Raw genomic sequence first — 14,297 nt, 5'->3', positions numbered from 1 at the left:
GGGGGGGCACGTGCCCCCTTGTGTCCCCCCCACCCCATGCATAGCCTATGATGACCTAGATCAATGATTCTCAAATTGAGGTGCTGTGCCACCTGGCTGCTGCATGAGGCAATAAGTGCTCACCCAGCTGCACCTGCTCCTCGGTGTACTGCCATGCCCTCCTGCCCCTGTGCTGGCTTTCCCCATTCTCCCAGCAGTGCACACTGCTGTGAACAGGCAAGCATGGGGTTACAGCAGCATTTTGGAGCCTGGCTTGTCTCCTCTGTTCCTCCTATGCTCCTGGGCAGTCAGGAGGGCATTTGAGACCCTGAAGCAGGGGCAGTCGCTGGCATTTGAGACCCTGAAGCAGCAACCTTGGTGGTAGGGCCTACCCTTGCCCCTTTAAGCACAGACCAAGGGCAGAGAGGGGGTAGACGGCTGAAAAGGTAGGGTACAGCCTCCATTGTCATTACCTGGCACTGGCTAGCTCAGTGTTTCTCAACCTCTTTCTCCTCAAGGCAGCCCTCCATATATTTCCTGGCTTCGAATGTTAACTCAGCGATTCTCAACTGGGGTGACAGACTTCAGGAAAGTTTAGCCTTGTGGCTAAAGAGATGAGGAACCACTAATGCAGATGGAGCTATGCTGGACTAAGGAGCAGGTTGCATATTGTAGGTCAAAGCAAATGCACACAAATACACTGTGCAAATCCTCAGCAGTGAATATGACTGCCAGTGCATTTTTAAGGGCCAAATTGGTATGTTCTCATAAGTGCATTAACTACATACACATATATATACACACACATACATGAATATACATATATACACAGAGATGTATGAGATGCTAAAGATCAGATGCTTTTATTTATATATGTATATGCATATCGATATAGATATAATCTAGACTCTTCAGTAAAGAAAAAGAGTATTTGGGGGAAAAGGAAACTTAACATTTTGGTTTCTTAAGGAGAAGGGAAAAAAACACTGTCAGATAACATGAAAGCCAGAGTTGAGCCTAGGGAGTTTTCATGGCTAAATTATAAAATGCAGCATTTCTGGGTGTATGGTGGACACATTAATGACACGGGCTGGATTCAGTGTATGTTTCAAGGAGACAGCTCTGCTCCTCCAAGTAATGCATGCTCATCTCTGTAGTCTGGGACTTCAGGACAAGCCCCCTTTCTTTCCTGAGGCTTTTCCTCAGGCAAAGGCTGAGTAGAAGGGTGAAAAGAGAAATCGCTACCTTGAGGACTTTGTACCTGAAACAAAAATAATATCAAAACCTCTTGCGAGGACATTTTTCCCCAAGGAGAATCTTTGTTCTAGCAGTAGTTTCACTATAATTTGGATTTCATGCACATGATGATGCACTGAAACAATATTCAGCTCTCTCAGCACCCTCTCCAGAATTTGCTACCCCAGGATTTACTATTAATGTGTTCGGCCTTTTCAGGGTCCCTTGATTCAGCTATTGCTCCATTGCTCATTGCTGTTGGCCTCGCTTTCTTAGATATGCCACATTTGTTTTTAGCCCCTCTCCTTCCGACAGGACAACAAGATGCTGACCAGATGCTCAAACGCCCTCCCATATACTCTGCCAATGCCCAGTCATTTACACTGCGTCTTTTCCAAGCCCCGTCTTCACGTGGACCCGCTCTCTCTCCAATTCCTCCCACATTTGGTTCTAAAAGTATTTCATATGGTCAAAGGGGATTGAGAACACACCATGCCCCGACTTAGAAATAAACTATCAGCTCTTGTAACCCGTGGGTAAAACTCTGACGTCACTGAAATCAGAAAGGTTTTTGCTACTGACTTCAAAGAGATTAGGCTTTCATGCCATATCCTTAGTTAAAGGTCCACTTATAGCAAGCTCTAAAAAAAAACTAAATGACTCTTAAAATTACGCCAGTGCCTTTGCTCTGAAGCCCTGTGCTATTTTCTTGTGGAAATTTGTCATATTTTGACTCTTCCTCGTACCTCTCGTAATTGGCTGCCCTAACGAACAATTGGATGATCTCGGGTTACTCTTCTTTCCTTCTCCGCCCCCGGGAAAAAAAAGCAAATTCCAGCGCAAAGCTTTTTAGACAGTCATGCAGAAGTGACCACAGAAGGCAGGCTGGCAAAGCTTTAGCAGGACAAAACGCTGCAATTGTGTGTTTGGCCTTTCTCAGAGAGCAGAGTAGAGCAGCTGTCGTTCCAGCGAGCAGTGCTGTCAGCCTTCACAAAAGAAAGTCATGTAAATGTCAAGTCATAGGTATAAAAACAATCCTTCAAAACAGCGTCTGGATATCTGCAAAGCCTGCTTCGCTGTCACCACGAAAAGTGCCATAAGGGATGACGCAAACGCCTGTTTAGGGCAAACAAAGTTGTTGAGCGGCATCCAAACTTCCGCAGGAGTTGATCAAACTACGTAACTCTGCCTGTTATGATGAAAAGCACAAGCTCATCAGAGAAATATTATGCTCTCTTGCTGCCTTATCCAAGGATCACCTTCATCTGGCGGAGGACCAGCCTCATCCAACAGATGCCCGCTAAAACACCATATGCAAACTAATACCCAAACAAATATCCCCCGGACTGGAGTCCAATTAAGCCTTGATAAAAGTCCATGAAAACAACAGACAAAAGCAAGAAACTTCAGTGTAATCCTGCTATCGCTGCAAATTCAGGTGGAAAAGTCATGCCGAAATCCAACAAACCTTTGTGAAGGTGCCAGCGCCCATCCACATGGTGCTCTCCCACACTGTCTTATAATGTGTGTGAAAAGGTAAGTATATATACACACCATTTCCTCCACAGGGAACTCAAAACAGGTCCACAGTTGTTGATAGCAGTAGCTTTCAGTAAATAAATAGCAATTTTGAAACCCCTCTTTTAGCCAGTGGGTCTTATGATGGAACAACCATCCACTGAAGAGAAACGGGAGAACGTAGGAAAAAAGGATGGACAAAAAGGAAGGAGGGAAAAAAAGCTCTTGTTGCTTTTAAATAGCTCTGCGATACAATATTTTTGAGACACACATCATTAAAACAGATGCTTAGATCTGCTCTATTGGGTATAACGGGGGGTGTCAAACTTATCTGGGACCCTGGGTTGGATGCAGGTTGCAGGGCTGCTACCGGCTGGTTCTGGACTAAGAGGACCCTCGTAGGCCAGATCTGGACCCAAGTGCAGGGCAAGTGGTGGTGGCACAGGGGTTAATGCAGCTGTAGCTCACTCCCCAATCATAGAGATGTGTCCCCATTGAGGCTTTAGCTGGGAATTTGGCAGGAGACTGCATTCAGCTCACCTTGCCCCTGAATTCCTGGCCCCTTTAGCCCCATGGGCTGATGGAAGTGGCTTTGTGGGCTGTATCTTTGACACCAACAGTGTATAGGTGTTGCAGGAGAGCTTGTGTGCATGGCGAGAATCTGACAACACCTACCCACTGGGGAATGAGTTACTAATTAATACTCAGCACCTACAGTAACTTCCAATTCAGGAAAAAGCAGCACTTCCCATGCATTCAACTTCAATATGTGGGAAGTTGTTTGGGTAAATTATTACTCCCGCTTTCTAGGTGGTGAAATTGGGTAAAAACATTCACTGAAGCTTATGCTCAGGACATAGACCATACTAAGCAAAATTTCTGACTCGCCTGCTTTTCCATGTTGCTAATTAGTATAATGAAAACTATTATATTTTTATTGACTCACTCACAAAAAGTCTGCCTGCATTGACAAGTACCACTTTGTAGACTACTCTGAACAGTAGATTATACTACTCCATAGGTGCATGTTTGATGAAGCAGCCTTTAATAGATTAAGAAATTTGCAGCTGACAACTACAGTCGGGCTGGACTCCACTAAAAATCACTTGATTCGCAGAGTACGCTTGGTGCTCAGCTGCTTATTTTTTGGCCTAAATGTGGTGTTGGATGCAGAATCACAAGCACATAAACCGATGTTTCATCAAAATTATCCTTTTTCTTTTACTTAAGGGATTTCACATGAACATGCCAGCCTTGCAGAATCTCAAGTTGGCCCAATTAATTAACATCTGCCTCCTGTTCTGATGTTGAGAACAAGACAGACATCATAAACCCTAAACCTTGTAGAGTTGCCATGAAAACATTTGCTGGCCCAGATGCAAACATCCACCATCACTCAGCTAAGAAAAGCTCAATGACGTACTACTGATTAAAATGGTGACCCAACCTTGGGTACTGGATAAGCCCAGTTTTGCATGATTGTTTTAGAGTAGCAGTGATGGTCTGAACTATCAGGAACCTCAGTCAAGAAAATCATTACCAGCCTAGTCATGTGATATGGCTATGCAACAGCTATTATTTATTTGTATTCCAGCAATGCCTAGATGCCCCGATCCAATTGTGCTACTACAGAGCACAAAAAAAGATAGCCCTTATCCTGCAGACTTGTTCCTATGAAATGAGATGCAACTGGATGCAGCAAACAGAAGCTGGGAGCGGAAGCAAGGATTATTAACTGTGTACCAATTCAATGGAAAGTCCAGCGGTTACACACATGGACCAAGAGCACCACTTACAGCTCACCCAGTGCCGCAGTTACTTGTGCATCATTTTGTTGAGAAGTTTTGAGCATGCAAGAGTTGGTCACTATATCTTCTTGACGCAAGCAGAGGCCAGCTCTTGGGTTAGCAAAGGAAGGGAGGGTAAGCACAAGGTTATAACTTCCAAGCCAGCTGGCCATCAGGACAGTATAGGAAGGAGGAAAAATGAGGAACAAACTCCCAGAGGAGGAGCAGGATATATTACAGAAAAATCAGCTAAGAAAAAGACTGAGCTCTGTGCCCCCAAAATAATACCTTACATGCATGGTGCAGGTTCCAAAGTTGACAGATCCCAACAGAGATTGCTCCCACCAGACCTTCACATTCTTGGAGATTATGGTCAGAGGAGGCAAGGAACCAACAGGGAAAGAAAGAGACAGAGGAAGTGAACATGGGGGATATTGCACCAAGTGCCAGATGCAGATTTGTACAATGGTCTGACGTTTTGAGGGCCAGATAATGGAAGACAAAAGGAGCCACCAACAAATGGCTTCAAGGAGCAAAACAATTGTTGAGTGAGGATTTTAAATCTTGACAGCTGATTTTGAATGGAGGGGAGCAAAATGGATATTGGGGGAGGCCAGGGAAGAGTTCACAGAGTCAAGCTGCGAGACGCGAAGACCCGGGTATGAAGTGGTGCGATTGCCAGGACAGAAACGCACACTTGGTTTTTCAGTCTGTTGCGGAGAAGAAAGCAGCAATACCTGGCGACAATGCAGATGTATTGAGGAGAGGGATGACCCCAAGGTTAGGAGTCTGAGTGGCAGAGAGGACGGTGGCATTATTAGCATCAAAAGCAAAGACAGTTTCAGAAGAAAAAATAAAGAGCTCTGTTTTGGCCAGATTAGGGTCGATCTGATGGCAAAACAACCAAGATTATATGTCAGAGAGACAGTCAGATATGCAAGACTAGACAGAGTGAAGCAGAGGGTTTAAGAGTTATTGGCACAGAGATGATAACTGAATCTGTGTAGGTGGATGTTGTCATCTAGGGATACAGTATATAGAAATCTTTGGACAAATCAAGAAATACCTAAATCCTCTCCCCCGTCCAGAGAAGAAACTAGTTCAAAACGAGTTCTAGAAGAAATTACCTAAAATAGTGCTGTGAACACGCACATAAAAGCTCTCTCTCTATAAAATCTAAAGATCATACTGTTTCTAAAATTAGGGCAACCACTAAATGAAAGTTAACCCGAACAATAACTTTAGCTAAACTTCAGGTCACATACATTTAATATAATGAGATGAAGAATATGAAAAGGCCATTCATAATGGAATTCATTGAGTTAGGAATGCCATGCTTAGCTGCCTTATAACATATAATTAATGATCCTATAAAAATCCAGCAAGACGAACTCTCCTGGCTGCCCGCGGAAGTGTTCTTTATGCTGGGTAGGGCAAGCAGGCAGCTGCTTCCACAAATACTGCCCTTTGAGAAGCAAAAAAGCTCTTTTCCCCCTCTTCCATCAGGGACCACATTGCCATTTCTGTGACATGCTGAGCTTTGAACCATTACCTAAATCAGACTATACAGCAGTTGGCAACCCAATACACATCTGTCATGATAGACCGGCTATTGGTGAAAATGTGAAAGAAAAAGTCACTACCTCTTTCCCGTTGCTTCTAATACCCCACCTTCCTCTAGATTATTTATAATCCCTGCTAAACCCATCCTCTGTTTATAGACTTTTAACACAACACAGAAATATAAACTGTCTGGAGATTGGTCTTGTTTTATGCCAGTCCCAGCCTTTTGGTACAACAAAGGAAGTTCTCTCTCCATCAAAAGGCCTGATCCCTTGTGAAACCCCGATACTCAGATTCAAGGTTAAAGGATTAAGGCCCGAAGCACTGAGCACCAGAGGAAAGGAAGCCAAATATCAAAAGAAACACAAAAATCAATCCTCCTCACCACAGGAGTAGTGTGAAGAACAAATCAGCAGGGCTGAATCTAAAATTTTCTCTGCATGGCTCTCAAAAATTAGCACTGTTATAAATGTAATGGGCAGTTTTGCAAAGCCTCAGCACCCATGTACAAAATATCAGCACACCCTGGAAAGTTTTACGTCAGAATAATTCAGTGGCAGATGCATAAAGTCCACTTTGGAGAGAGGGAGGGAGAGATGGAGACAGAGAGAGAGCACCGGCCGTTATCCTTATACATAGTCTGTATATCTGCAAGTGCCAGAATCTCATATTTACTGGAGTTTGCTTTTTACTTCAATTCTCTGTGTGCTGAAGTGCAACCAAGGTCACGGGGGGGAAAAGAATGGGTTTAGCTTAGTGCAGCTGTGATCATGGCCAGAAACAGCATGGTATGGAGGATTTCTTGCTTCGATTTTGTAATACCAATGGCTTTTGGTCTTAGTACTGCCCCATCAGTTCTGATATAAGCTTCTAAGTGGCATGACAGCAACCAGGGTGGGCTCCATTTAAAACTACCTTCTTGAACTTTATGTTTTTTTAAAAAGATCTGGCTCATAGTTTCCTACTCGTAACTCATTAGGGCACATGAAAATATAAATTAAATGCAAGTTTTTGTTAATCTCAAATTACATTATTAATAATAAACAGAAGATACATGGCTATACATGCAAAATGTGATCCATTCAGCAGACTAAAACTAATTAAGTCAGATTTCCAAAATGCAATCTGGTTCACGGAGGGATATTAAAAGCCCTAACCAAGATATCAGCAAGTTGCCAACAAAAATGTCTTTGCCTGTCTGGAAAAGAGGAATGGTGCACAAGATCGTGCAGGGGGGCAGAAGGAAACTAGGGACTCCTTACCACCTGTGGCAAAATCCCAGAACAATTCTTAGTTTCGACGTGTGAAACCACAGCATTATTCCAGAAACGCACGTCCCTTATTGTTGCTTGTTAGCAGACACAGGTCTTTGAAACGTTCAGAACGAGCTGATTTTTACTACAAAAGAATACCACGGATCACAACTGATCCTAAACCTAGCCTCTTCGCACAAGCGTTTGCTAATTATACGCTCTTTGAAGACGTCTGCTATAAACCAGGTTAACTCCTTTTCCTCGCTGAGTCTAACTAGACTGCCTCCCATGTGCCTCCTCCGGACAAAGTCCATCAATAGGCTTCCTGTTCAGGGCTACTTTGGACTGCTGAGTGCAGCAGGCATGATCCTAAGAAGAGAGCCGGGCAATTCAGATAAGAGTAAGAGAGAGCTTCAAAAACGGAATGAGGTTATCAAAGCCACCAGTTCAAATGGCAATGAAGCTTTAGGCTCCCTAGTCTAATCAATGTTCTTGGTCAGTAAAAATGACTGCCATGGAAACCTAGAAATAAGCTTTTGGTTCTCAACTTAAAGCCCTTCCTAGTAAACAAGGAAAAAAAACCCTGCTATTCTTTGAGCATGTATGTAGCAGTAATGAAGCAAACCCAGAGCTAATTCAGTATATAGTCTCCTGTTATATAACAATCACTAGGGCAGCCATCTGTTGGGGAGATGCTGTGGTTATATATATCTACACTACTCAGAGAGTAGTATCTGCAGCTAATTCAGCATTTGCACCTCTTGCAGATTTGCCAAGTACCTTTTTATTGACCAAATAAATGCCCTCTCTGCGAGCTTCCAAGCTAAAAAAAGCCACCAATTTACACATGAAGTAAGCCAATACAGACAGGTAAGTTTGGGGGGTTGACACCTGGGTAAGCAGTTTCCAGCTACCCAAAAAAATGTTATAAACCTTTTGCAAGCACAGTTGATTTCTGTCTGTTTTAGTGCCGTTAATCTGCCAGTTTTAAAAATATTCAGGAGATGGAGAAAAATACATCCCAGCAAGCTGCATTCAATAAATGAGTGAAGTTACCTAGGTGGCAAATTGGGTTATTAAATGCACCCCCAGAGACTAAGGAACAACTTGCAAATGCGTCGGAGCTTGGTGGCCTCAGCTGAACTGCAAAAGGTGGCACAACTGGCAGGTTCTGCTTGGCAAACCTCAGACCTGAAGAGCAGGCGACGATGCATGTCGAGAGTGAGGAAAAGCGACAAGAGAGCCCCGAGTTGGAAAAACGGGGCTGCAGGTCGCTACCGAGATGCCCTGGCAGCGCCATGTGTGATGGAGTCCTTGCACACCAGAACAGCAGGTAACAAGATGGAGGTGCACTAGTGGAATGGGATATGATTTTTTTTTTAAATATAAAACAAGGAGGGGAATAAATAGCACAGGCCTGGAACAGCAGAGGGAGCTGAACGTCAATATTCCTCGGCATTTACATTTAACCAACTTGGAAATTTGGGAACAAAAGCAAGAGTAGCACTGGCAGAGCTAATAAAGGGGCATAAAAATTCAAAAAACCCTAAAAACCATCAAGTTCATAATATGTGTTTAACAGGAGCAAAAAGATAATCGTCACCTTCCCTTACAAAGTAATAAAAATAGTTATACTGTAAACATAAAATCCTCTAAAAGACCCTTGATAGTGCTCCCTCCTGGAACGATCACCATAACAACGAACATTCAAATAGGGAGAAAGTGCTATCAAATTCTGTGTTTGACATTTCCAGCTAACTAAAAATATAAGACAGGAAAAACACACAAGGGTGGTATAGAGCCCCGCACACAAATGAGAAAAGCCTCTGCTGAAATTAGAGGTTGCAAACTACATCTGGAAAATCTCTAGCACTGGAGGAAAGAAAGCCCCGTAAAGGGCTCTTATCATGCATTAAAAGGCTGCCATATAACACCAAAGCCATAAGATGGTCATCGTGGCAAGTGATACCCCTAGAAAATATTCTGTTCAGGTCTGGGCGAAGGTGGAGGGGTTTGAGATCACAGAAAAGGAGCATGCAGGGGGATGCGTGTCAGGAAGGAAAAAGATGCTGCGTAGGGGACCGCAGAAGGGAGCAGTGGGGTTCGGATTTAGGTACACAGCAGAGCAAAGAAGAGGAGAGGTGCTTACACAGGATCAGGCCATATTAATACAGCCCCTTACAATCTATGAATAAGTAGGTCTTCCCTGTATTATTAAGTAGCGCGTGTTTCCATGATATGTAAATTTACTTTCACAGTTAAAATTCGATAAAGGGGAGAACCATGGGTTGTTTTAATATTCTCCTCTCCCAGATGCAGATGTCAGGAGGGTGCACAAAAGCAGGTGCTGTGTGTATTGATCCTACTGAATACACATGGAGTGGGTACTTGAGCATGTAGCAAGCATCTGCATCTGGGAGATGGAAGGGGTTTGGGTTTTTTTTTTCCAAAAGCTGTTTTATGCTAACCGAGTGCAGCAGGGTCCATTTGGATACGGAATATTTTAAAGTGTCTCGCACGCTGGGGCAAGTGCAAAAAAGAAATTACACTAACAACCAAACAACTTGCCATTAATTGTACGAGTGACTCGGTCTGCTGCTGAAGATCTGCTCCGGGCTCACCTATGGGCACTCGAAGCTGGTGAAAACTAATCTCCAGTAACACCCTGCTCTGATTGCTCTGTGTCAGAAAACTGGAGACCCTGGGAAGAGCAGATTCTTCAGATGCCTAGAGATGGCCCATCTGTATATCAGGAAAAGCACAGACTTCTTCCCAAATGAGCTCCTCCTCCAGCTTCCCCAGCAGTTGAGCAAATTCAACATTACAAATTCACATCAGGACAACCTGAAGAGGCCAGGATGGACAACACTCGCTGAAAGACTTTGATAATTAGCAAAAATGTAAAGAGACACTCAGGGAAGAGAAAAGGAAGCACGCATACTGGTTATAAAAGCTGGGTATAATTTAAAGCACTCCCCAAGGTGAAAGTTTCCCCTTTCACAAACAGGCAGATTGCTACCAATAACTGAGACAGAAATCAAACTCTGTTCCGTATTTGCTCTGGGAATCCTTTCTTCAAGTAGGTAAAAAATGATTCCCTACAGGAGATGACAAGATGCCTTTTAAAGTACATACCTCATTTCTGACTACAATTACCTTTCAATAGCTTGGCACAGCTGCACGCTCCTATTTGCTTTTGTTTTTCATTAAGGGCTCGTCTATTATTTGTACCAATCCTATAGCATTTATGCATGCCAATGATGCAGATTCCCTTGCCTACAATTCTTCCCACAGATAGTAGAGAATAAACTGCAATTAGATTTTGGTAATTGTAGATAATTAACTCAAAATGAGCTGTTAATTATAAAAAACTATGTTTTTCGGTTCTTGATTATATTATTTATTTTACTTCTAAACTCCAATGTCTCACTTGAGCAAATTCAATATTTTAAATACTTTTAACATTTTTTTTAATACCAAGATCATTTTACAATGAGTTTCATTTATTTAGAAATTAAAATTAAGTTTAATCCAGAGAGGAGGTCAGAAAAGCATATCTGAACTGGAAATTCAGGGAAGTTGGTTTTCCATTATGATTCTAGATAACATTTTCTGTAACAAAAAACCTTTTGGCATCCCAATGAAAGAGCCAGATTGCTCAGCATTATTCCTTCCCCCCACCCCCCGCTGGCCGCATTTATGTACACCCTTTTCCTGAAACAGAAGAAAACATCACTTACATATTCAAATACATAAAGGAGACAAATGGACTTGTCTTCTTAGCCTCTTCCAGCCTTACATTAGATTAAATTATTTAGGGAGCATTCATCTGGTAACCTTTGAGAAACTGAAGACTGAATATGGGAAACAAACTTTCAAATGCTTTGCTGCCAAACTTCAGAACCAGCTGGCACTGACTTGGGACTGCGGGAATGCATATTAACTTTGAAAAATTACTGTGGGTTTAATCAGGGGAATGAGGGGAGGGGGGGACGGGGATGCAGGGGGAACCGTATGAAATCTGGAACTTGCGTTTCATAAACAACACTGTTTTTCTTCCTTTTCCCTTACCCTACTACAAAGGCTTTCAGAGGTTTGGTGACCTGTTGTGAAAAGGCCTAGAGACATCCCAGATCATGTTTCTCTAGACTCCATGTCACCCTATAGCGTATTAAATGGATCTATGTTCTGTAGCACGTGTTACAGTGATCAGAGTGTGACGCAATTTTGTAATACGTTCAAAAAATGAGGCAAAAGCACTGTTTTGAAGACCCACTCTTAACTGAGCTGAACCTGTGTTCTTGCCACAATACGGAGGACTCCCCTACCTGCTAGCACAAAGGTGACAAGCTAATCAATAATTAGGGCAGGGGAAGGAACGAGCTTTGGTATTCAGCACGGAGATTCCCTATCCTCCCATTCAAGGAGATGTTTGCAACACTTAAGGCAATGAAGCACGGACTAGTGGAGCTTGAGTTCCTATGAAAATTAAAAGCCCTTCCATTATCCAGGGCGCTTTTACACCTGGAAACTGAGTGAAGTACAAACATAGCTGAAGTGGAGAACCTGAAACAGGTATTGCAAAATTCTCCTCCCCTTTCCATACTTTCCATTTGTAACGTCAAAACGAAAAGCAAGAAACAAGATGCAAGAACAGAGCATGACTGCATGGGCCTAAGAAGGTGTTGGTTGTAGCCATGTTGGTTGAAGGACACAGGCAGACGAGGGTCTTTGGGTAGATGCAATATCCTTTATTAGACCAACTAAATAGCTTGGAAAAAGTCTTTGCAAGCTTTCGGGAATAAACACCTTTCTTTAGGCATAAGGATGTTTGTGCCCAAAAGCTTGCAAAGAACAATTGTTTCCAACTATTTAGTTGGTTTAATAAAAGATATTGCATTTACCTAAAGAAACTTGTCAGCCTGGGGGCCTAAGAAAAGTGTTTCCCTCAACAGGTGGGATGTACAATGTATACATTGGGGTTAGCTTCAACTCAGCTTGCAGCGAAGTCACCAATAAAGCTTCCATTGACTATGCTAGAAACAGTTGGGGCAAAGGGCTGGACTACTTCAAAAATCTCATGGTTCACTAAGATAATCTGTCATCTAAAAGAAGAGCGCTTTCATGGCCCTCTGCCAGGAAAACACCTTTCTATTGTTTCTATTTAAAAAGAGAGCGCTAGGTACCATGTACCAGATATAGCTGTTTACACTGAAAAATGATCATTCAATCCAATTTTAGGGGAGGAAAAGCCAGCACCTGAAAAAAAAAATTCTCTTTAGAATCTCTAGAACTAGTTAAATAATATAGTACTTCCAAATGTCATTACCAGACAATTAAAACAGTATAGGTGCCTTTAACTGCTTCAGTGACCATAGATCATCAGTTTCGTCAAGAAAGACAGTGCAGATACTGAACAGAATAGGTCTATTCTAGCACCGTTACAGGAAGCTTTAAGTGTTTCTTTGTTCCTGAGGCTCAGTACCGAAGTCCTTAGTTCAGCCAGAGATATTTTTTTCTCGCCTTTCGGTTTCTTCTGCTGTGTGATAGCAAGGCTGGCAGACCTCACTGGCAGGTGAGCCTTGCATTTGCTAGAGGTGTGACCACTTCACAAAATGAATGGCATTCTTTCAGAGATGAACGTTTCAATGGTTGGCATTTTTAAGCTCGCATTTCTCCAAGCAGGGTCGTCCAATTTGAATGATCCATCTCTGGGGCTTTAGGATCCTTTGCCCAATAACAGGGAAACACTATCCGCACTAGAGGCCGCATGCAGAGAACTACATGAACTACATTACACTGTTATCGTTTTATCCATAGCTGGTTTCTCAAGCCTAATATGTCATTGATGGGGGAAGAGATGGAAACCAGAGCTGGCCCCACATAGGCAGGAACCATGGGTGAGGTACAGCAGCTCTTTAAAAGATGCCCATGTTTTTTTCTCTTGCCACCAGGAGGAAAACCCTACAAAGGCATACCTGCAATTACTGAGACAGTCTGCAGCAGGCCCTGATGGCCCTGGAAGCCAAGTAAACCTAAGATTTAGGAATATACACAGACACTTGAAATAAATTAACGGTTAAAAGGTTACCTTAGGCCCATGCGAGTGCCATTCATCAGGGTTTGTGCTGCTGGTCCTAGTGCTTCAAAGGCCACTTCTTCTGAACCAAGAGCTTGGCCTCTAAACCTGGAAAAGTAGGTTTTGGTGAGAGGTATGTTCCACAGAGGGTAGTCCAACCGCAACCCTCTGCAAAGGAGTAAACTCTGATGTCTCAGAAGAGTTGCATTTGCCATATGAACAGAAGAGCAACCCTCCCCTCATTCTTCCATATGCCCTATCTGAGTGGGGGGAAGACCAGAGGGAGCAAGCTTCTGCTCACAGTCTGATGGCCGTCACAGGAAAATTGGTTTACAGACTCAAATTTACTCATTTCAAAGTGCCTGCCTCCTTGAGGAATGAGAGGTTGTATCCTAGGACACATGTTCTTGCTTGTTCCAACTCAGGACTGCATTAACCCCCCCTGAGATCCAGAGACAAGCTGTTACCCTAGCCCTAGGCCTAAAAGCTCGAGATCTGGACCATTTTTTGCATTCCAACCTAGTAACCACAAGCCACAAATCCAACAGCCGCCTGAAGCCTCAGAACCTGTTCTCCTCTCAGGCCAATAAGCTCACCACATCCACACACAGCACGAACCTCCCATCAGCTGAGCAGGCAATATGCTGCACACGATCTGTAGCGAAAGACGTAATCCCTAGCACCTGATCCCTCTCTCTGGCTGGCAGCTGCCCTGCAGGGCCTGGACTGCTCTTAACCATCTCAAACCGGGCATTAGATAGCTTAAGGCAAGCATGCACTCTTGGGGCCCTTCCAGTGACACCGGCTGCAACTGCAGTGCTCAAGTTCAGATGGCCAACCGCATCCTCTATGAATGCCCTTGCAGTCCTCCTTTGGGCGCCC

General features: G+C 43.3%; 1 protein-coding gene across 2 annotated transcripts in view; it reads right to left on the bottom strand.

Moving 5' to 3' along the window:
- The window catches only part of KIAA1328 (KIAA1328 ortholog), a 238,998-nt gene that overhangs the window by 51,865 nt on the left and 172,836 nt on the right, over positions 1 to 14,297 (bottom strand). For both annotated transcript variants that reach the window (XM_019518094.1, XM_019518095.1), the window contains exon 8: positions 13,428 to 13,523. In XM_019518094.1, the coding sequence (XP_019373639.1) occupies positions 13,428 to 13,523 (96 nt within the window). The remainder of the gene's footprint in view (positions 1 to 13,427; positions 13,524 to 14,297) is intronic.

This window comes from Gavialis gangeticus, unplaced genomic scaffold, assembly GCF_001723915.1.
Source record: "Gavialis gangeticus isolate Ggan-Ray unplaced genomic scaffold, GavGan_comp1, whole genome shotgun sequence".
NCBI classification, from domain to species: domain Eukaryota; kingdom Metazoa; phylum Chordata; order Crocodylia; family Gavialidae; genus Gavialis; species Gavialis gangeticus.
This window is presented reverse-complemented; position numbering and strand designations above follow the sequence as displayed.